A 23,559-nucleotide genomic window follows, 5' to 3' on the forward strand; every position below is an offset into this window, starting at 1 on the left:
ATTTGTATCCTGGAACATTCAGCTGCCAGTCCTGCCCATCCCTGAGCCATGTTTCTGTAGTTGCTATGATATCCCAGTCCCATGTTCCTAACCATGCCCTGAGTTCATCTGCCTTCCCTGTTAGGCCCCTTGCATTGAAATAAATGCAGTTTAATTTATTAGTCCTACCTTGTCCCTGCCTGCCCTGACTGTTTGACTCATTTCTGTTCTCAACTGTACCAGTCTCAGATTGATCTCTTTCCTCACTATCTTCCTAGGTCCCAACCCCTCACCTTACTAGTTTAAATCCTCCCGAGCAGTTCTAGCAAATTTCCCTGCCAGTATATTAGTCCCCTTCCAACCCGTCCTTCTTGTACTGGTCACTTCTACCCCAAAAGAGATTCCAATGACCCAAAAATGTGAATCCTTCTCCCATACACCAGCTCCTCTGCTCTATCCTCCTATTCCTGCCCTCACTAGCTTGTAGCACCAGGAGTAATCCAGATATTACTACTCTCGAGGACCTCCTTTTTAAATTCCTGCCTAACACCCTGTCATCTCCTTTCAGAATCTCAACCTTTTCCTTTCCTATGTCATTGGTTCCAATGTGGACAATGACCTCTTATTGGCCCCTCTCCCCCGTGAGAAAGTTCTGCACCCTCTCTGAGACATCCTTGATCCTGGCACCAGGGAAACAACACACCATTCTGACTTTTTGCTGCTGGCCACAGAAACATCTGTCTGTACCTCAGACTAGATAATCTCCTAACACAATTGATCTCTTGGAACCTCACGTACCCCTCGTTACATTAGAGCCAGTCTCAATACCAGAAACTTGGCTGTTCATGCTATGTTCCCCTGAAAATCCATCACCCCCTACATTTTCCAAAACACCATACCTGTTTGAAATGTGTATAGCCACAAAAGACTTCTGCACTAGTTGCCTACCTCTCTTACCTTTCCTGGAGTTATCCCATCTATGTGACTGTATCTGAGATTTTCCCACTTCCTATAACTGCCATCCATCACATACTGTTGCTGTTGCAAATTCCTCATTGCTTCATTTACAAATGATCCATTCGATCTGATAAGATTCGCAACCAACAGCATTTATGGCAGATATAATCCGTAGTAACCCTTAAACTCTCTTTAAACTCCCACATCTGACAAGAAGCACATATCACTCTACTAAAGGCCATTTTTGCTCCTTCACAATTTACAGACCCAGAAAATAATATCGTCTTATTCCTCTACAAACACTGCCCCAGGTTAAATTAATAGTCATGGCTTATATTTTAAGTTTAATCAAGAGACATATCTCGAAAAACGTATAATCAAGAAAGAACCCACTCTACTCACTACTGCAGACTTTCTGTAGGCCACTTAAAACAATACACTTATCTGATTCTGTGCTGTGAACTTCGCCCAAACAGTTCCTCCAAAATCAGTTGTGAATATCACTGTTTGTTAATTTTCTCAGACACACTCCAATGTCCAGCGATACATAAATTCAAACAGCAAAGGCAGTGTCAGTTTCTTTCTCTCTCCTGCACTGACCTCACCATGTGCTTCCTATGTCTGTTCTTCTTCCTTTTAAAACTGCTGGTGTTTTGACTTTTTTTTTCTCCCAAAGTTGCAAAACAATGCCACAGAATATAAAACAGTAATTGCTGCTCCTGGAATTTGAGGAAATCACCTCCAGCACCTAAAATACCTCAAAAAAGGAGCAGCTGTTGCAGCCAGAAAAGTTTCCTGTCCTCCATCTTGGATTACCCAGAACATTTAATATGTTTTAATCCTCTATATCTGTTTCTACCCCATCAAGTTTTTCCAAGTATCTTTATGTTGTCAGTGAACATTAATCTATTATATATGTAATAGATCCTCTCACCTCAGGAAATAATGTACAGTACAAATAGCTGAGACTGGAACAAACTGCCCTTGGGATAAATCACCAATGTCATATGGTCCCATCCAGAAAATATCCCATTTATCCACCTTCTGTTCTGTGCCAATTAACCAATTCTTTATCGATTCTAACATACCACCCCACAATCTAATCAACTTTTAACCTGAGTACAACCTTTTGCATGGCTCCTTATTGAATGTTTTCTGAAAATTCAAATACATGTAATGATTTTCACTTATTTACGTTGCAAGTTATAACTTCAAAAATATCCAGACGTTTCCAACGTGATCCCCCTTCATAAAATCATACTGATGCTGTCTAATCATATTGCAATTTTCCAAATGCTTTTTCATTACATTCTTATTAATAGATTCAAGCATTCCACCTACTCCTGACTTCAGGCCAACCAACTCCTGTAGTCCCCCATCTTTTTAATTCTCTTCTTTTTTGAGTAGCAGGTTTATATTTGCTACATTTCAATTCTTTGGTGAACCAACGGACATTCTCAATCAACACCTCTTTCAAAATCCATCTGTCCCTGGAGATTTAGTTTCATTGATTAAACTGGTCATATTTCTTTCCTGGTGTTAGTTTCTTTATATTCCTCACTTTCATTTGATTCTTCATTATATCTGGTATGTTCCTTGCATCTTCAACTAGAAGACAGGCACCAAATATTTGTTTAATGTCCCTGCTACTTCCTAATTCCCCATTATAATTTCTCCAGTCCCTGCGTTTAGGAGATCCATGTTTACAACCATTCCTTATTTTGGCATTCATGCAACATCTTTGAGATTCTTTAAAAAAACAAGTTTAAAATACAGTAAATTCTCTGTGACTGCAGGATCGCGACTCCTAAATTCGTCTATCCGTCCCAAACAAAATTCAACATTTGTGGGCAAACTCGCATAGGCACGATTTTTAATCCGTATTTTTAAATGAGCTCTACACTCGCAATTGTTATCATTTGCAGAGATTCTCAGAAACAGAACCCTCCCACATGCTGAGGAATGACTACTTCATTCTCAAATTTTACTTTTTGTCCCTCGTCATTAATGCTTTTGATAACCCTTTATTGAATTTTTTAAAAAACAAACTTAATAATCTTTAGGCTTACTACGTGGCGACACTGTAAGCTTTTTTGTTTCATCTAATATTATCTTTAATTTCTCTAGTTAGCTCTGGTTCCAATACTTTTGTTTATTCTTCTAGGTTTTATTAACACTTATGTAAGTGTTGAGAGAACTGGGAATTGGTGCAAAGTGATAGCAGGTTAAAACTCTCTCCACACGCAAGAGCTTCATGTTGGCAGTCTTCAAGTAGACAGACTTACATGAATGCAGATCTCAAGGAATAGAGTAAAGGCTGTGTCATTCTGTAGGTTGTACAGTTAGAAGATACAAAGCAGTGAAGACAGGGACAGTGAGTTTGTACAGCCTGAACAATACCCATTGCCGCTTTTGAATTCATGTCAGAGCTCACTAACCATTTAAAAAGAGGGTGAGAAAGGAGTCTCTGGAGATTCTATACCATTAGCACTGATATAGAGTCATTCAGCACAGAAACAGAACCTTTGGTCCATGTGGAATATAATCCCAAACTAAACTAGTCCCACCTGCCTGCTTCTGACCCATATCCCTCCAAATCTTTCCTATTTATGCATCTGTTCAAATGTTGTAGCCACCTGATGAAGGAGCAGTGCTCTGAAAGCTAGTACTTCCAAATAAACCTGTTGGACTGTAACCTGGAGTTGTGTGACTTAACTTTTTCCACCCCAGTCCAACACCGGCACCTCCACATCCTGTATAATCTCAACATGATGTCCCAACTCTTATACTCAAGGACTGAACAATGAAGGCAAGTGTGCCAAATGCCTTTTAACCACCCTGTCTATCTGTGACGCAAATATCAAAGAATTATGTACTTGCACCCCATAGGTCCCTTTGTTCTACAATATGACCCAAGGCCCTGCCATTAATTGTATAACTCTTACCTTTGTTTGCTGTACCAAAACCCAATCCCTCGTATTTATTCAGACTGAACTCAATCTGCCATTTTTCAGCCCATTGACCCATTTGATCAAGTTCCCTTTGTAACCTTAGAAAGACTTCGTCACTGTCTACTATGCCACCAATTTTGATACTGTCCGCAAACTTACTAACAATATCTTCTATATTCCCATTCAAATGTTTATATAAATGACAAACAGAAGAGGATCCAGAGCTGATCCCTGTGGAACACTACTTCTCACAGAGCACCAGTCCAAAAAGCAACCCTCCACCACCACTTTCTGGCTCCTACTGTTAAGCCAATAATGCATCCAATTAGCAAGCATCACCCTGAATCCCATGTGATCTAACTTTCCTAATTAACCCACAATGCAGAACCTTATCGAAAGGTATCTTTACTAAAGTCCAAGTATACAACGTCCACTGCTCTGCCCTCATCAATCTTTCTGGTAACTTCCTCAAAAAACTCAATCATGTTTATGAGACATGATCTTCCTCACACAAAATCATGCCGACTATCCCTAATCCATTTTTGCCTCTCTAAATGTCCACAAATACTATCTTTTAAAATCACTTCCAACAATTTACCCACAACCAAAGTCAGACTCAGAGGTCTATATTGCCCTGGTTTCTCCTTGCACCTTTCTCAAACAAAGGTACAACATTAGCCACCCTCCAGTCATCAGGCACCTCAACTGGAGTTAATGATGATGCAAATATTTCTGCAAGGCGTCTCACAATTTCCTCGCTTAATTCCCACCACATAGTGGGATACATTAGATCAGGTTCAGGAGATTTATCCATCTTTATATGCTCCAAGACCTACCAAACTTCCTCTTCAGTAACGTGATCCGTTTTTAAAACCAAAATTTTTTTCTAGCATCCATTTCTTTCACCACAGTAAAAACTGACACAAAATATTTGTTTAGTATCTCTCCCATCTCCTGGGGTTCAACAAAAGATGACCTCCTCGATCTTTAAGGGGCCCTACCTTCTCTCTAGTTATCCTCTTGCTCTTAATATATTTGTGAATCTCTTTGGATTATCCTTAATCTTATCTGCCAATGTTTTCTCATATCCCTCTTTGCCTTCCTGGTTTCTTTTTTAAGAATGCCTCACTCTTGATATTGATTAAGAGATTCAACTGAACCAAGTTGTCTTTATCTAAAATAAGATTCTCTTTTAGTCTTGACTAGAACCTCAATATCTTTATTCAACCATTGTTCCTTAATCTTACCAGCTTTACCATTCACTCTAAAAGGAACAAAATGCTTCTGAACTCCTGTCGTCACACTATTGAAAGCCTCCCACTTGTCAGATGTCCTTTTACCCACTCTATCCAATCAATTTTTGAAAGTTCTTGTCTCATAACATCAAAATATGTCTTACTCCAATTAAAAACTAACTTTTATGGAAAGCTTATCCTTTTCCATAACAGGACCCAAGTGAGAGAAAGTTCAAATATATGTACTTTGTTAGTCACCCATCACTAAGCAGCTTAAGAAGATGAGGTTTGAACAAGGAAACAAGATATTTGTATTTATACAATCCTGCCACCAAAGTTTTAAAGGCAGTTATGCACTTTCAGAACATAATCACTATTATAAGAAATACAGGAATCAATCTGTGCACAATACAATCACAGAAATGGCAATGTGATAATCACCAGACATTGACATTGGCTGAGGGATAAATAGTGGGCTAAGTGACCAGCAGGAACTCTCCTGGTCTTTATTGAAATAGAGGTTGACTGTGATTTTAGGTGAAAGGTCTTCAATTGAACATTTTAACAAACAGACCTTTACTCCCCCCCTGTTAAAAATCAGACTTACTATCAACTGTCCACTTGATGTTTCTGGGCGGCAGTTTAAGTGTTTCATTGATCTTTTCAAGAACAGTCTGCAGTTTCTGTTTCTGGGCAATTTCCGACTGTGTCACTTCAGCTACGTTCAGCTTTTCACCCTCTAGTTTCTCTGCACAAAGCAAACAGGAACATCAGTAAATTGTTCAACAATGGCAGCTTTTACACAGTAAACTTGTACATAGGAACAGGAGGAGGCCATTCAGCCCCTCAAGCTTCTTCCACCGGAGGCTAGTTTTGGAAACCATGAGATTGTAGAGGAGGAGGAGATTACAGAGAATGGGAGAGGTGAGGGCATGGAATGTCTAAAAACAAAATTAAGGAAGTGTTGCACTAGAACAGTCACTGAAAACAGTTGGGGGTGTTTGACTGGGACTGTATGCGAGTAAAAACATAGGCAGCAGAGTTTTGCACAACATCAAGTTTACAAAAGTGGGAGGTTGGGAGAGCATTGAAATGATTGAGTCTAGAGTATTTAATTGGAATCTGAGTTATGTCTGCTCATTGGATCATAAAATCAGACCAACGTGAAAAATTAAATATCAGAACCCAGCAATAATGTGTGGTCCTATGAACTGCAAGTGTTAAAATAGGAAATAAAAAGGTAGACAGGCAGGAGGCTGGAAGAACACAGCCACCCAGGCAGCATCATGAGGTGGAGAAGTTGACGTTTCAGATTTAACCCTTTTTCAGGACTGGGGTGGGTGTAGAGGGAGCTGTAAATAAAGGGAATAGCGGGGTCAGGGTGGTGTAGTAGGGATAAATGAAGACAGGGAGGAAATTGAGGACTGCAGATGCTGGAGATCAGAGTTGAGAGAGTGGTGCTGGAAAAGCACAGCAGGTCAGGCAGCTTCCGAGGAGCAGGAGAATCGATGTTTCGGGCAAACGCCCTTCATCAGGAATGGCCAATGGGAGGAACAAATCCAGTTAGTATCAGGGAGCAGTGGAAGGGATGGTGAGGGGCTGGAAAGGGAGGTTATTCGAAATTGGAGAACTCAATGTTGAGTCCTCCAGGTTGAAGGCTGCCCAGACAGATGCTGAGGTGTTGTTCCTCCAATTTGCGGTTTGTTTTGTTGTGGCAATGGAGAAGGCCAAGGATGGTCATGTTGGAAAGGGAGTGGTTAGGGGAATTGAAATGGGCAGTGACTGGGAGATCTAGTCAGCCCTGTGGACCTGGCTGAGATGCTCAGTGAACTGTTCCCTAGGTTTATGTTTGGTCTCCCTGATGTAGAGAAGACCACATTGGGAGCACCTGATGCAGTAAACTAGTTTAGGAGAGAGGCCGGTGAACCTCTGTCTCACCTGGAAGGACTATTTGTGGCCCTGGATGGAGGTGAGGGGGGTGTGTACTGGCAGGTTTTGCATCTTTTCCGGTTGCAGGGGAAGGTACCTGGGGGTTCAGAGGTGTCAGTGGGGAGAGTGGCGCAAACCAAGGACTGTCGATGGGAAGCAGTCCTTGTGGAAGGCAGAGAGGGGTGGCGAGGGAAAGATGTACTTAGTGGTAGGGTCTAGTTGGAGTTGGCGTAAGTGTTTAAGGATGATGCGTTGGATGCGGAGACTGGTGAGGTGATAGGTGAGGACCAGGGGGTCTCTGCATTTGGAGCAACTGGGTTTAGAGCAGTGGAACAGGGAATGGAGGGGGTGCGGCAGAGGGCTATCTGGATGACAGAGAGGGGAAAAGCATGTTGTTCAAAATAGGTGGCCATCTAGGATGCTTGCGAATGGAATGTCTCCTCTTCCGAGCAGATGCGACAGAGGTGGAAGAATTGGGAGAACGGGATGGAGTTCCTGCAGGTTGGAAGGAGGTGTAGTCCAGGTAGTTATGGGAGTCTGTGGGCTTGTAGTAAACATCCGTCGGAGGACTGTCACCGGAAATGGAAATGGCAAGGGCAAGAAAGGGGAGGGAGGTGTCTGGGATGGACCAAGTGAATTTGAGGCGGGTGGATGTTGTGAGTAAAGTTGATGAACTGCTCCAGTTCAGCCTGGGTGCAGGACGCTGCACTGATGTAGTCACCAATGTAACAGGACACAGTGCCTGTGTAGGTACTGAAGGTGGGGCTGATCGATATAGCCAACAAAGAGGCAGGCTTAACTGGGGTGGGCCATTATATCGCTGACTGCATCAGTGCAGCGTCCTGCACCCAGGCTGAACTGGAGCAGTTCATCGACTTCGCCCACAACTTCCACCCTGCCCTCATATTCACTTGGTCCATCTCGAACACCTCCCGCGCCCCTTCCTTGCCCTCACCATTTCCATCTCCAGTGACAGTCTCCAAATGAACATTTACTACAAACACAGACTCCCATAACCAGCTGGAATACACCTCCTCCCACCCAGTCTCCTGCAAGAACTCCATCCCATTCTCCCAATTCATCCGCCTCTGCCCGGAAGAGGAGACATTCCACTCACGAGCATTCTAGATGTCCACCTATTTGGAACAACATGCTGTCTCCCCCTTTGTCATCTAGACAGTCCTCCACCACACCACCTTCATTCCCTGTTCCACTGCTCTAAACTACACCCCTCCAAACGCAATAAAGACAGAGAGCCCCCCGGTCCTCATCTACCACCTCACCTGTCTCCATTTCCAAGGCATCATCCTTGGACACTTCTGCCAACTCCAACTAGACCCCACCCCTCTCTGCCTTCCACAAGGACTGTTTCCCATTGACAGTCCTTGGCTTGCACCACTCTCTCCACCGACCCCTCCAAACCCCCAGGTACCTTCCCCTACAACCAGAAAAGATGCAAACCTGTCAGTACATCACCCCCCTCACCTCCATCCAGGATTCCAAACAGTCCTTCCAGGTGAGACAGAGGTTCAGCTGCCTCTCTTCCAACCTAGTTTACTGCATCAGGGCAGCACGGTGGCTCAGTGGTTAGCACTGCTGTCTCACAGCGCAAGGGACCTGGGTTCAATTCCAGCCTCAGGCGACTGTCGTGTGGAGTTTGCATATTCTCCCGGTGTCTGTGTGGGTTTCCTCCGGGTGCTCCGGTTTCCTCCCACAATCCAAAACATGTGCAGGTCAGGTGAATTGCCATAGTGTTAGGTGCATTAGTTAGGGTTGTGGAATGGGTCTGAATGGGTTACTGTTTGGAAGGTCTGTGTGGACTTGTTGGGCTGAAGGGCCTGTTACCACACTGTAGGTAATCTAATCAGGTGCTTCCAATATGGTCTTCTCTACATCGGGGAGACCAAACATAAACTTAGGGAACGGTTCATCAAGCATCTCAGCAGGGCTCACAGGGGCTGACCAGACCACCCAGTCACTGCCCATTTCAATTCCCCTAATTAGTCCCTTTCCAACATGACCATCCTTGGGCTTCTCCAATGCCACAATGAATCACACTGCAAATTGGTGGAACACCTCAGCTTCCGCCTGGGAACCTTCAGCCAGAGGAGTCAACACTGAGTTCTCCTATTTCGAAAAACCTCCCTTTCCATCCCCCAACTCCCTTCCCAGCCCCGCCCCCTCCCTTCCACTGCTCAGTGCCACCGATCGGATTCATTCCTTCCATTGACCAACCAGGTCATACCCTCTGCCTGTCTTCATTTATCCCCACCTCACTACCTGCCCTCACCATCGCCTTTCTCTGCAGCTCCCCCACACCCACTCCCAGTCCTGAAGAACAGTTACACCAGAAACTTTGACTTCTCCATCTCCTGACGCTGCCTGGCCTGCCGTGTTCTTCCAGTCTCCTGCCTGTCTATTTTGCATTGCAGCACCTGCAGTTTTTTTTGTCTCTAAAATAGGAAATAATATTCACGTGTAATGGAAATAGGTTTATTTTGCATGGAGGCCTTCTTGGAAAACCTGCCGTATTTTCTATCATTAAACTCCATCATGACTATACTGAGTGCCATATGACCAGCCAACCTTCCTTAGTATCGTACCCAGTAAGTTGGGTGATAAACTGTTTTACTAGGTATTACATGGAAACAGATATTACTTTGTTACTATAGTGGAGCCGTAATCATGATACTTTTCCCTGATACCTGCTGTTACCTTGTGGTATTTACCACCTTTTCCAGTAATGGGGTAACAGGTAAGCTTTACAATTCACTGCTACCAATCCTGTGTCTTGGACCCATCTAGTAAGTAGTGGAGAGGATATAACACCTTTGAGTATCTACAGAAGAGACACTGCCCTGAGAGAACAGACTGTATTCCTAACAGTAATAAGTACTATTTCATTTGGTCAGACATGACGATGAGAACCTTAAGGATTTGATAAAAATATGCCTGCTCCCTCCAAAAGCTCCAGTAGACATCCTGGTATCCATCCACAATGTGTGACATGAGCAAAATGGGTGGAAGAAGTGTAACATGAGCATTAACCTCTTCAGAACAATTTCCTTGTACAACAGTGAACCTTTTAATGTCAAGTTCTACTTACTGTAAATTTTGAGGTCAGTTAGAGTTCAACTGCTGGCTGGCTAGGAAGATTGGCTGAGGAAGAGCTTGGTAATTTCATCACCACAGGGAAAACTAACACACAACAACCAGTTTTGCATTTCTTCTTCAAATACGCAAACATATTTGATATCTTAGTATTCAAAATCTGGTTTGGGACAAATATTAGTGTCACAGACCTGCAGATCTTCAGTGAAGTGTTCCCGTTCGGACAGATGATACTAGATTAGGAGTTTCAGGTCACTTCCATGAACAACAAAAAAGGATTGCATTTCTATGACAACTTTCATGATCCAGGGGTTAATTTACAAACTTTACAGCAACATACTGTTCATATTGCCTTAATTCAAGCAACATTAGTGGGCAGCACAGTGGCACCGTGGTTAGCACTGCTGCCTCACAGCGCCAGAGACCCGGGTTCAATTCCGCCTCAGGCAATGGAAAGTGTGGAATTTGCACGTTCTCCCCATGTCTGCGTGGGTTTCCTCCGGGTGCTCCGGTTTCCTCCCACAGTCCAAAATAAAATGTGCAGGTTAGGTGAATTAGCCTTGCTAAATTGCCCGCAGTGTTAGGTTGTGCTTTGGCGGTTGGTGTGGACTTGTTGGGCCGAAGGGCCTGTTTCCAAACTGTAAATAATCTAATCTAATAACAAATCCAATGAAATAATACCAAAGATCTGTGAATTTTCTCATGCATTCTGAACAATACTTATTTCTCAATCCAACTTCGAAAATAAAAAGAAGTTTTTATCCAGTTATCTAGTGATTATCTGGTTCACAGTTCATGTGCCTTATGAGGTAAGTTTTAGTTTCAGGAATTAAACTTTAACAGTGGAGAATAGAACAAATGCAACTAAAGCACCTACGAGTGCATGTAAAAGGTTGGGGTTATGTTGTTTTCAGAGGTTAACGGCTAGGAAGGTAAATAATTAAACTGTTGGGCTTCAGTGATTGCCCGAGGGAAAAACACTACAACAACCAGCAGTTCAGAAAGTTAACCAAGTCTGTTTAATGAATTAAAACAGAAGGGGTGGAGCTATAAAAGCAGCAAGTGAGCTCACTTAGCTGGCATCTTTGGTGCTGACTTTGATCAGAAATTCGCTAGTGTCAATTTTGGCGACTTTCACAGAGGATTACTCTTCCTGAGCCGGAGCCACTTTTCTCATGCCATTCTCTGCATTTCGCCTCATTAGGTACACCACAGCTCTCTGGTTCCCAGCTTGAGCTATCTTCCACTCAGCAATGACAGAAGGATTCACCACTCCTGGACTTCCCAGCAATGGTGCCATTTTTAGTGCCAAGCTGCACTCCAAGTCAAGTGCTGCCAGGCTGGAGCTGCCCTTCACAATGCACATAGTCACAGGGGAAAACAAAACAGAAATGCTTCCAATAATCTAGGACCCCCTACCGCCCCTCCCTGAACCTCCACATTCCTTTCATCTTTCCATTATTCAACACCTTCATTGCACCACAGCAAAAATTACCCTGCTCTGGCTGCAACTATTGGTTATGGCTCCATGGGAGATATCAGAAACAGAACAGGCCTTATTGCTGTGAACACTCAGTATCTGTATCCTCGGAGTGTAGTGATACAGATGCCCAACCCTGACCATATGCAAGCCCCCAGGCTGTTATCAGAGGTTGCCCTGGACTGGGAGAAGGCAGTGTGGGGGTGAGGGGAAGAGAGGAGAGGATGGGGACAAGAGGATGCCTCACAGACAGTGTCCTAAGCTACCAGTGACTGCTGTCCAAAATGGAGGCCTGGAGGAGCACATGGTGAGCTGGAGCTGCCAGGTGTCCTCTCTGACATCGATCTCTGGAAATGTCAACATGGGAGATTAGGAATCTGCATATCAATGAGGTGAGATTAGATATTAATCCCATACAAGTCAGCTTCTGCCATTCACTTATGAGATTCCTGTTTCACTGCTTATCAGTTGGTTGCAAAATCAGACTTTCTTGTTTTTGATGTTCAGAATCTCACCAACTGACTCACCATTGCCCACATTATTCAGGGGCTGGGAAGATTCCACCCCTTGTGATTGGAAAGCTTGATGGTTGTTTTTACCTTCGATTCTTCTTTAAATAGATTATTATCAAGGAGAAAGTGAGGTCTGCAGATGCTGGAGATCAGAGCTGAAAATGTGTTGCTGGAAAAGCGCAGCAGGTCAGGCAGCATCCAGGGAACAGGAGAATCGACGTTTCGGGCATAAGCCTGAAGAAGGGCTTATGCCCAAAACGTCGATTCTCCTGTTCCCTGGATGCTGCCTGACCTGCTGCGCTTTTCCAGCAACACATTTTCAGCTATTGTTTATCAAGCCAAATTATAAAGATTCAGCTTGTTGAGTATTCAAATCTCGGATCATCTCAGTATGTATATTGCTATATAATGTTTGCACTATTTGCAGAAACCTATTATAATTAACTCATTATCACTGGTGGTAGGTATCAAAATACATCGAGGCAACGTGGTTGAAAAGCATTCAGTAAACCCTAAAGGTCAGCCCAAAGCAGGCTATGTTGTCATGGAGATGGTTTGGGTAGAGATCAAGAACGTTCTCCGTTTTCAATTTCTCAGGGTGTACGTTTTCTGGGACAGTGCTGAAGCAGAAAGTGGTTACAGGCTGTACAAGTACTGCTGTTCACAAACATCATGCGGTTAGATCTCAGGAGAAGGACTGGGGGTAGTGACTCTGTGCCATGGAAAAGAGTTCAGTTAAAAAAGCACGACAGCCATTGATAGTTCTGTACACTTGAAAGTGGGTGAAGGAAGCCCACAAGCAGTATATGCTTGATGCAGCTAAGAAAGATAGGAGCACAGAGCAATCTGGCAACAGCACAATGCAGTTAGTTGCTTGAAAAAAGACTAAAACTGTTAGAGTGCTTTGATGGTGAGAAACAGTCTTTGGTGTTCTAGGAGCTCATTCTGAGGAGAAGAGATTAATGTACCAATACAAGCAGTCAAAGGCAATCTGAGTCAGAGAGACTTTGAAGAGATTCCAAGGTGAGTGAAGAATTGGAGATCCTCATGAAGGAGCCAGAGCTAATGATATTTGGTGACATACAGTGTCACTAACGTCTGCATGGAATTAGTCTGGACCACATCAAACATTTAAAGCACAGTCTACAGGGTGTTCAACCACAGTTTCTGTTAAGTCACATTTACCTGGCGTTAATCATGATTTTTAGATTTTACATTGTATCTAGTGTATATGGCTTAGAAATGATTTGGAGGTGCCGGTGATGGACTGGGATGTACAGCACCTGATGAAGGAGTGGCGCTCCAAAAGCTAGTGCTTCCAAATAAACCTGTTGGGACTATAACCTGGTGTTGTGTGATTTTTAACTTTATGGCTTAGAAACATCATTTTTTTAAAAAATCCTTCATGGGATGTGAGCATTGCTGGCTAAGCAACATTTATTGTCTATCCCTTATTGCCCTTGAGAAGATGGTAGTGAGCTTCCTTAACCTGCTGCAGTCCATGGGGTCAGGCCCACCTTCAGTGTTGTGAGAGGGAGTTTGACCCAGTGACAGAGAAGAAATAATATCGCAATTCCAAGGCAAGATGGTGCGCATCTTGGAGAATTTGCAGGTGATGATGTTTCTGTATGTTAATTGCTCAGATGTGCTGTGTTGTATAACTTTCAAAAATTTCCATTCAGACCTGGAATCCAGCAGCAAATTTTCTTATGTGGTTATTCCACATAATATATTTAAAAGATTAAGGTCTATCAAACCTGATCACAACAAAGATGCATCACAGCAGCATGCAACTGATAACATAATGATCAGAATTTCTCTCTGATGAAACCTTGTGTTAATGAACCCATTAGCACTGCTGGTAGATGCAAATGATGTCAATGTCAATGAATACTAACCTCAGCTACACTGGCTGCATTCTGAAAAAAGGAGCCAAAAAAAAAAGCTCATATTTTCTCTTTCTAGACACATACGCTTACTCAACTAAAGAAGACTTGGCTCAGAAGAATGAACTATGACTTCCTCTGTATAAAATGGACAGGGCGCGCTGATATTCAAAACCATTTTTAATTGATTTTCCACTCAGTCATGTGCCAAGTTTCCTTGCTCATGGGACAAGCATTAGCCGCATTAAGATCTAGGGTTAAAAAAGTACACCTGTGCCTCACAACCTAATGCCTGTTCTCAAGACTTGGACTGAGAGTTTAAACATTATTCGGCAAATTGGAAGGTGTGTGTAAAACTCCAGCGACCAGTTATCAAGAATTGTCAATTTGTGTCTATTTTTCTTTCCTCCATATTTGTAAGGTTTTCAGCAAAATAAATCAAAAGGGGAAAATGACAACTTTTTCCACCCCCCCAAAATGGGTTGGCACGATCCTGAAGTAGAGAAGCAGATTCAATAATAACATTCCAAACTGGATAAATAATTGAAAGGGAAAAGTTTGAGAAGAGAGCAGGGGAATGGCTCCAGCAGCTCACTTCGGGAAGGCACAGGCACAGTGAGGTGAATCAGCAACTGCATGGTTCTGGCACTTGGAGCTGTAACAAACCTAAAGAAAAAAATACTTCTCAATATGATTCTGTAATAATTGTCTAAAAAATAAACTTGTGGAAAATATCAGCTCCAGTTGAAGAAGCAGGAACTGTGAGTCTCCAGAAGCAAGTTGTGTATTCATTACAAATTAACCAAGGCCAAAATACATCACTGACAATAGTTAAATCTCTTTCACAGACACACACACACACAACAACATACGCTGGCAGGAGGGACAAAAAAAAACTGTTGAGAATATTTTTACGATGCTCACTAAATAAGATGAGAAGGGATGGAGTGGGGATTATAAAGTAGGTACAATTTTGCTGCTAGCTACATTGATAAATAAAAAGGAGCATTAAACTGGGTTCTTTGCAAATAGAATGTAGGTCACCCTTGGTGCAGTAAGAATTTATCAATATTTGTGCCAGCACTGGCTTTTTGAAAAAGCTATCCAATTAGTTCCTCGCACACTTGCAATTCCCCTACAACCCTGTTAATATTTTCATCTCAAGTATTTATCCAATTCTTCTTTCCAAAGTTACTGTTGAATCTGCTACCACTGTCCTTGCAGACTGTGCATTGCAGATTACAATAATATGCTGCATTACAAAAAGTTGTCATTTCCCCTATAGTACTTTTGCGAATTAACTTCAATCTGTGCGCTCTGGTTAGCAATCTTCTTAATGCTAGAAACAATTGCTCCTTACTTATCCTGATGTATTCACCTCATAATTTTACATATCTCTGCTAAATTTCCCTTTAACCTTCTCTGTATACAGCCCAAACTTAAGTCAATTGTTTTAGTGCAGTTATACAATAGTTTCAATAATGAAATGTTGGCATCCTTTTACCGCAGATTCGTTTTATACGGATTTCAAGGAGTCACAATGTAATTGACTGGCTGGTCTCATCTCTATCGCAAACGTACAGCAAGAGGTCTTTGGTTAAGCACAAAGGGTACCGTAGTGCAAGTGCTTTATCGTTCAACCAGTAATCTGGAGGACTGAGTGTATAATCCAGGAAACTTGAGCTCAAATTCCCACATGGGCAGTTTGACAAAATTTCTTTTGGAAACGTTTTGAAACAACTTTTGAAAATATAAAGGTCTCAGGAAAAGTTGACTATTAATTCATTGGAATTTTTGGAAAACCCAACTGATTCACTGATGTCTTTTGGAGAAGAGGGACCTGCTGTTCTTACCCCGTCTGACACCAAACTCCTGCAGCAAGGTGGCCAACTCAGTCCAAAGATGTGCAGGTTAAGTGGACTGGCCATGCTAAATTTCCCATCGTGTCCAGGGATGTGCGGGTTAGCCATGGGAAGTGCAGGGCTACAGGGAAAGGATGCGGGGTTGGGTCTGGATGAGATGCTCTCTGAAGAGTCAGCGCGGACTCGATGGCTGAATGCCTGCTTCGGAAACTGTAGGGATTCTGTAATTCTCTCTCTGAAGTGATGTGGCCTACTGCTTCAAGTTCAAAAATCGTGGCCTCTCAATGCCACTAACCAAGGTGAGAAAGGCTACTCTCTCCAGAAACAACAAAATTTATAAAACCAGTTTTCAAGGTTAAGAAAAAGAGTAGTGTTTAATGCATTAGCAGAATAGATGGGAGGGTGCTACTTGTTAAAGATATCATGCCCCATTTTGCTTGATTCTGTTGTGCTCGATGCATCAAAAGGCTGCTGTTGCTCAACTGAGGTTTGGCCGTAGCAGAGTATGAGAATTTGGAGCACTGACTCTCAGTGAGAAACCTGTACCAAATAGGGAAAACAATGTGAGCAAGAATAAAGAAACTGGGTAATGAAGTATTATGCAGATGGTTGCATCTACTGTACAGCGGGGTGAGATCTCTTTCTGGATAGCCTTTAACTGTAGTCACAAACCACCAAATACAGCAATGCTTAACTAAGTATCCCTCATCTGTAGCCCAATCTGCCATCAAGATGAGATTTCCATTATTAAAGTCTTACCAAACAGCTTCTGTAGCACTTGCCCATCATAGAGATCTTCAGCCAAATCCTTCACGATAATCCTCTCCTCTACCAGCTCATCATTGATCCAGTCAATTAAAACCTGGGCACACACAACATTCCATTGCTTAAAAGATGTTCAAAATCATGGAGGATTTTGCTACAGTAAATAATGAGAAGCTGTTGCTAGTGGCAGGAGGGCCAGTAACCAGGCAACACACATTGTTAAAATGATTAGCAAAAGAGGCAGAGGCAATTTCAGGAAACCTAATTTGTTTTAGACAGAGAGCTGTTGTGATCTGGAATGCACCTTCAAACAAAAAGGACAGAGGAAGCAGATTCAATAGTAACTTTTCAAATGAAATTGAATAAATACAAGAAGAAAAGAAAAATGAAGAGAATGGAGTAAATTGAATAATGATCAGAATAACTGGCACAGGCATTAATGCCTAACCAGCCACCTGTGATGTACCACTGTAAGCTTCAATGAAATGAAACTAAAGGATAGCTTTTATTCTTTCATGGGATGTGGGCATTTGCTGGCACAGACTGCATTTGTTACCCGTCTCTAACTGCTCTTGAGAAAGTGGTGGTAAGACATGTTCTTGGATCTTCTACAGCTTGTTTGATTTAGATACATCCATTATGCTGTTAAAAAGTGACTTCTAGGATTTTAACCCAGCGGCAGTGAAGGAACAACAATGCAGCTCCAAGTCAGGCTACTATGAGGTTTGAAGGGGAAAGAGTAGGTGGTAGTGGCAGTCCCATACATCTGCTGCTTTCATCCCTTAGCATGCAGAGGTCATGGGTTTGAAATGTACTGTTGTACAATTCTTAGTGAGTTGTTGCAATCTTGTGTATGGTACACACTGAAGGCACTGAGAGTGACAGTGAATGTAGAAGCTGTTAGTCGGTTAGCTCAGTTAGCTGGATGGCTGGTGTATGATGCAGAGTGACACCAATTGAGTGGGTTCGTTTCCTGCACTGGGTGAGGTTACCATAAAGGACTCATGTTCTCAAGCTCTCCCATCGACTGAGGTGGGTGACCCTCAGATTAAACTACCACCTGTCATCTCTCTCTAATGACAGACAACAGTCCTCTGGACCAATAGGACATTGGTGACTTTACCTTTACTTTTTAGTTGGGGTGTCAAACAAGCAGACTGCTTTGACCTGGATGAAGTTGAGCTTCGCAAGTGTTTTTGGAGCTGCGCTCATCCAGATGAGTAAGGAATATTCCCTCACACAGCTGACTTGCAGATGGTGGACTGATGTTGCGGAAACAGGGAAAGGGTTTCTTGTTGCAGAATTGTCAGCATGTGACCTGCTCTTGTAACCACAATTTTTATATGGCGAGCCCAGTTTAGTTTCTGATCAATAAACTGACAGTAGGGGATTTAGCAATGGCGATGCAATTGAATGTCAAGGGTACATAGTTAGATCCTCTCTTGTTGATTTTGGTCATTTCCTAGCACTACTTGCCACTTGTCAGCCCATACTCAGATATTGTCCAGATCTTGCTGCACTTGGATATAGACTGCTTCATTATCTGAGAAGTTGAAAGTGGTGCTGACCATTATGCAGTAGTCAGCAAACATACTCACTTCTGACTTTAGGATAGAGGCACGGTCATTGATGGAGCAACTGAAGATGATTGGGCCGAGGACATTACCTTGAGGAACTCCAGCAGCAACACCCTGGAGCTGAGGGGATTTGCCTGCAACAATCTCAGCCATCTTACTTTGTGCCAGGTATGACTTCCGCTAATGGAGAGACTTCCCATTGACTCCTTGATGCAATACAAGTTAAATATCAAGGGCAGTCAGTCTCATCTCTTCTCTCAGATTCAGCAGTTGTATCCATGCTTAGATCAAGGCTTTAATGAGGTTAAGAGGCCAGGTGGCTCTAATGAAACACAACCTGAGGATTAGTTATTGATGATTATGATTTGTGGGAACTTGACTTGCACACAGTTCCCCGTTCCACAACTATGTAAAGGATATTCGATGTACTGTGTTTGGAATATCTTAAAGCTTCTGAAGTCACTGAAGAAAGGCAAGTTTTTATATTCTGTTCTTACCTTCATCAGCTCGACTAGTTTGGGGTCATATTTTGAGTTTGGATCAAGCATCGTCCGAACCTCATTTTCCTCTGGGAAGTAAATAATTATTCTGTAAGTACAGCAGCAGGACTCAATCATCACCAATTCACTTGGTCTAGCATATCAAACTGACTTAAAAAGGAGCATCTTACCCAGCATTGTGTCCTCTCGATCCAACTCGATGGGGATGGGACTGAGCGGCAAGTTGATGGCATTTTTCCCTTCTTCCTGCAGTTCTGATACTGAGTGAGAGACAGACAGAGAGACACAGAGACAGAAGCATTAGGTTAAACAGGCAGATTTGTCTGCACCTTTTCCCTTACATGGTGACTTTGAAAACAAATGGCAGGAAGAGATGGGCTGTTCTACTAAACCTGCCAAGCATGGCCGCAGCCTCTCTTAAGAAGCAATGTGATCTCCCTGGAGTGGCTTAAAAGTTTATGAATCCAGTGCTAATTAGGAGAATTGCCAACATTCCAGGATTATCCAGGATCCTGCCTTAATTGAGGATTAATCTTCAGTTTGGTCACCTGACAAAATTTCCAGGAATACATCTAAACAGATCTAGCAACAAATTAATTGAGGAAAAGAAAGGTCTGGAAAACTCATCAATCTCTCAGCAATTGACTGTAATTGTTATGATGATGTTTTAGTGAGAATGCAAATTTTGCCTGGCTTTAAAGCAGCTGTGCTCAGAGTTAGCAATCTCCACAGGTTCTAGAAACTTCTATTGGGTTGCACCTACTCCCAGATATATCTTCACAAAAAGCAGGATAAATCAATTCTAGCCAATTAACTCATCGGTTTACACTCAACCAGCAGCAACATGGTGGAAGATGTTGTCAGCAATGTAATCAAGCAGCCTGCACTCAGCAATAATCTGCACATTTTTGCTCAGTTTGAGACAGTAAGGACCGCAGATGCTGAAAGCCAGAGTCAATAGATGAGGAGCTGAAAAAGCACAGCAGGTCAGACAGCATCCGAGGAGCAGGAAAGTTAACGTTTCAGGCCAAAAGGTTCCAACAAGGGCACACAGTTTCAGATCTATCATGGCCTTGTCCAAACATGGCCAAGAGAGTTGACCTCAAGGCGAGAAGGGAGTTACTTCCTTTGATATCACAGCAACATTTGACCTTGTATAGTATCAAGAAGCCCTAGCAAAACTAAGATTAATGAGAATTAGTGGGAAAACTGGTTAGAGTTATATCTAGCGCAAAGGTAGATGGTCATGACTGCATGAAGCCTCTGTGATCTCAGCCCAAGGACATCATTGCAGGATAAGTTCTAATTACCTTCATCTGCTGTACCAATGACCTTCCCTCAATTATAGGGCATGATGAGGCCTGAATTTCAAAATTTCATTTATTCTCAAATTTCATTATAGCCTTGCCACTCCCTAACTCTGCAACCTTCTCCAGCTCTACGAATCTCCAAGATATCTGCACTTCTTCAATTCTGGCCTCTTGGGTATACCTGATTATACCACCTCAACACTGATAGTCACACATTCAGTTCCCTACCCCTGAAGCCCTGGTATTCTACCCATAAAAGGATGGAGAAGAGGAGAGGGAGGTTAAGATACCCTGTAGTCATTAAAACTACATTTATGATCAAATGTTTGGTTATTTGCTTGAATGGTTCATGTGGCTTAGTATCAAATTTTGTTTTGATGAAGCCTATATGAAGCAATTTGTAGGATTTTAGAATGTTAAAAGTGTTGGAAACGCCAAATACAAATTGTTGCTACTGTTTCTGAAGCCTTGACCGTCGACATTCTGGGTTGACCAACAACGTAACTTAACCAACCATAAAAATACTACAGCTACAGGTGTGGATCAGACACCAGGAATTTTGTGAAAAGTAACTCTCTCAGTTTCAAAGCTTATCCACCAATCCGAAGTCAGGATTGTAATTTTTAAAAATTCCTTCATGGGATGTGTGCATCACTGGCTAGGCCAGCATTTGTTGCCCATCCCTAATTGCCCAGAGGCAGTTCAAGGTCAACTACAATAAAGTGGGTCTGGAGTCACGTGTAGGCCAGACCAGGTGAGCATGGCAGATTTCCTTCCTTACAGGACATTAGTGAACCAGATGGATTTTTCCTGACAATTAATGATTATCATTGGACTCTTGATTCCAGATTATTACTGATTTCAAATTTTATCATCTGCCATGTGGAGATTTGAACCTGGGATCCCAAAATATTACCTGGGTCTCTGGATTAACAGACTAGCAATAATACCATTAGGCTATCGCCTTCCTCCAAATTTATGTTATTTGATCATAGAATCTGGACCATCATTGTCTAGGCTAGCACTTATTGACCATTCCCAACTTTTCTTCAGACTCCATAATACCACACTTGGGCAAATATAGCTTAATGTCAACGGCAGTTCACACTCATTTTCCCTCAGGAGCTGGGTAGGTCTGGAAGATCCCAAAATGAACATCAGTGAGCACTTTATTGCTGAACGAGGTGGAGGTGTATGAAGATCTTAAATGGTTGAGGAATTGGAGGAATCTTATCGAGATGTTGGTTACTGAGTTAGAATGTGGAGAGGTTTCAACATGACGATGCCAATGAAAAGTTCAAAGGTTTGCCAAAGCAGGCAGCACTTTAGCTCTTTTTATATCAGCATCTTCAGCACGGAGTTTTGATCGGGATGGTAACCTTTTCCAAATGTGGCATGAACTATTTCATCACCTGCACTGTAATTTTACTTGAAAACACAAACATTAGATAAGGGCTGCTTGCCATCTCTGGTCAAATATTCTATTAGGCTGTACAGGAAGCTCTTTACTCGAAGGAACATTATAATCATTCCATTAGCTGCTGACTCCAAGCCAAACATTTGTAAATCAAATAATGCTGAGCTGCACACACTTTTCAATGCTGAAATCACTGCATTAACACAAATTCACCAAACAATATGCATTTTCAAACTATTTCCCCATTAAAATCAACATGACTGTCAGTTGCTCCATAATGACAATCTAGTTCAATACAGTTACATCACTTAAGTAAGTTGGTTTATGGTAGAAAGGAGATTTGAAGGTGAAACATAGTTTCATACAGGAAAGGAGATGGTCATTTAGTCTGTTGCACTGGCGTGTGGCCAATTGATTTACAAAGATGGTTGAAAGCTGGAAGGCAGAGTTGGAGGAAATAAAAAGTTACAATTCTCTTCATTGTTACATACACTTTTACATTGATTTTTCTTAAACTTCTTAAAACTGTTCACTTGACTGGCCTGTCCTACATAAGGGCATAGCAGCATTTTTGTTTCAGTTTAAGGCTCATTCTTGGGGAACTGACTGCCCAGACTGCTGGCTGTCTTGAAAATGTAGCAATGTAGTGTGGGTAAGGCCTTGCTAGACCATTTCAGAAGACACTAAGTGTCATCTAATTTAGGGTGTAGGACTGGAGTCACATCTAGGCCCAGTCTCGAAAAGGATGGCAATGTCCCCTTCCATGTAGGGGCATCAATGAACTGGTTAGATCTTTTTGACTTGTTTGGAGGGTCACTTTTTATTTTCAGATTAGTTCAAATTTTCAAATGGCTGGGGTAAAATCCTGTTCTCTGAATTACTAATTTAGTAGCATAACCACTTATACTTCTATACACTGGCTCAAGCCTTAGAAGTTATGCCCATACAGTACACAGAATGGATACTGAGGTCTGCTATTGTGGGGAGGATCACAATGAGGTCATCAATATAAGATAGACCCAAGGCATCCAGAAGAGATACTGGAAGAAAGTTCTTCATCCAAACAGTGGTAACAATGTTGCATTTGCTATCATAAGTTATATGAATGATTTGGATGTGAGCATAAGAGGTATAAGTTAGTAAGTTTGCAGATGACACCAAAATTGGAGGTGTAGTGGACAGCGAAGGTTACCTCAAATTACAACGGGATTTTGATCAGATGGGCCAATGGGCTGAGGAGTGGCAGATGGAGTTTAATTTAGATAACTGCGAGGTGCTGTATTTTGGGAAAGCAAATCTTAGCAGGACTTATACACTTAATGGTAAGGTCCTAGGGAGTGTTACTGAATGAGATCTTGGAGTGCAGGTTCATAGCTCCTTGAAAGGAGAGTTGCAAGTAGATAGGATAGTGAAGAATGTGCAGAAGGATGTTGTGAAACTTGAAAGGGTTCAGAAAAGATTTACTAGGATGTTGCCAGAGTTGGAGGATATGAACTATATGGAAAGATTGAATAGGCTGGGGCTGTTTTCCCTGGAGTGTCAGAGGCTGAGGGGTGACCTTCTAGAGGTTCATAAAATCACGAGGGGCATGGACAGGATAAATATACGAAGTCTCTCCCCTAGGGTGGGGGAGTCCAGAACAAGAGGACATAGGTTTAGAGTGATAGGGGAAAGATATAAAAGAAACCTTAGGGGCAACCTTTCACACAGAGGGTGGCACGTGTCTGGAATGAGCTGCCAGAGGAAGTGGTGCAGACTGGTACAATTGCAACATTTAAAAGGCATCTGGATGGGTATATGAATAGGAAGGGTTTGGAGGGGGTGGCAGGTGCGACTAGATTAGGTTGGGATATCTGGACGAAATGGACGAGTTGGACCGAAGAGTCTGTTTCCATGCTGGACATCTATCTGTCTGTAAGTGGGGCGGCACAGTGGGTCAGTGGTTAGCATTGCTGCCTCACAGCGCCAGGGACCCAAGTTTGATTCCAACCTTGGATGACTGTCTGTGTGGAGTTTGCACCTTCTCTCTGTCTCTGTGTGGGTTTCCTCTGGGTGCTGTGGTTTCCTCCCACAGTCCAAAGATGTGGA

At 42.5% G+C, this 23,559-nt stretch overlaps 1 protein-coding gene across 2 annotated transcripts in view; it reads right to left on the reverse strand.

The window, feature by feature from the left end:
- parvaa (parvin, alpha a) overlaps nt 1-23,559 on the reverse strand; it is a 122,683-nt gene that overhangs the window by 32,581 nt on the left and 66,543 nt on the right. For both annotated transcript variants that reach the window (XM_043705652.1, XM_043705653.1), the window contains exons 2-5: nt 18,915-19,004; nt 18,742-18,812; nt 16,662-16,764; nt 5,730-5,870 (exon numbers count right to left, since the gene is read on the reverse strand). In XM_043705652.1, coding sequence (XP_043561587.1) covers nt 5,730-5,870; nt 16,662-16,764; nt 18,742-18,812; nt 18,915-19,004 — 405 coding nt within the window. The remainder of the gene's footprint in view (nt 1-5,729; nt 5,871-16,661; nt 16,765-18,741; nt 18,813-18,914; nt 19,005-23,559) is intronic.

This window comes from Chiloscyllium plagiosum, chromosome 16 (genome assembly GCF_004010195.1).
Source record: "Chiloscyllium plagiosum isolate BGI_BamShark_2017 chromosome 16, ASM401019v2, whole genome shotgun sequence".
Lineage (NCBI taxonomy): Eukaryota > Metazoa > Chordata > Chondrichthyes > Orectolobiformes > Hemiscylliidae > Chiloscyllium > Chiloscyllium plagiosum.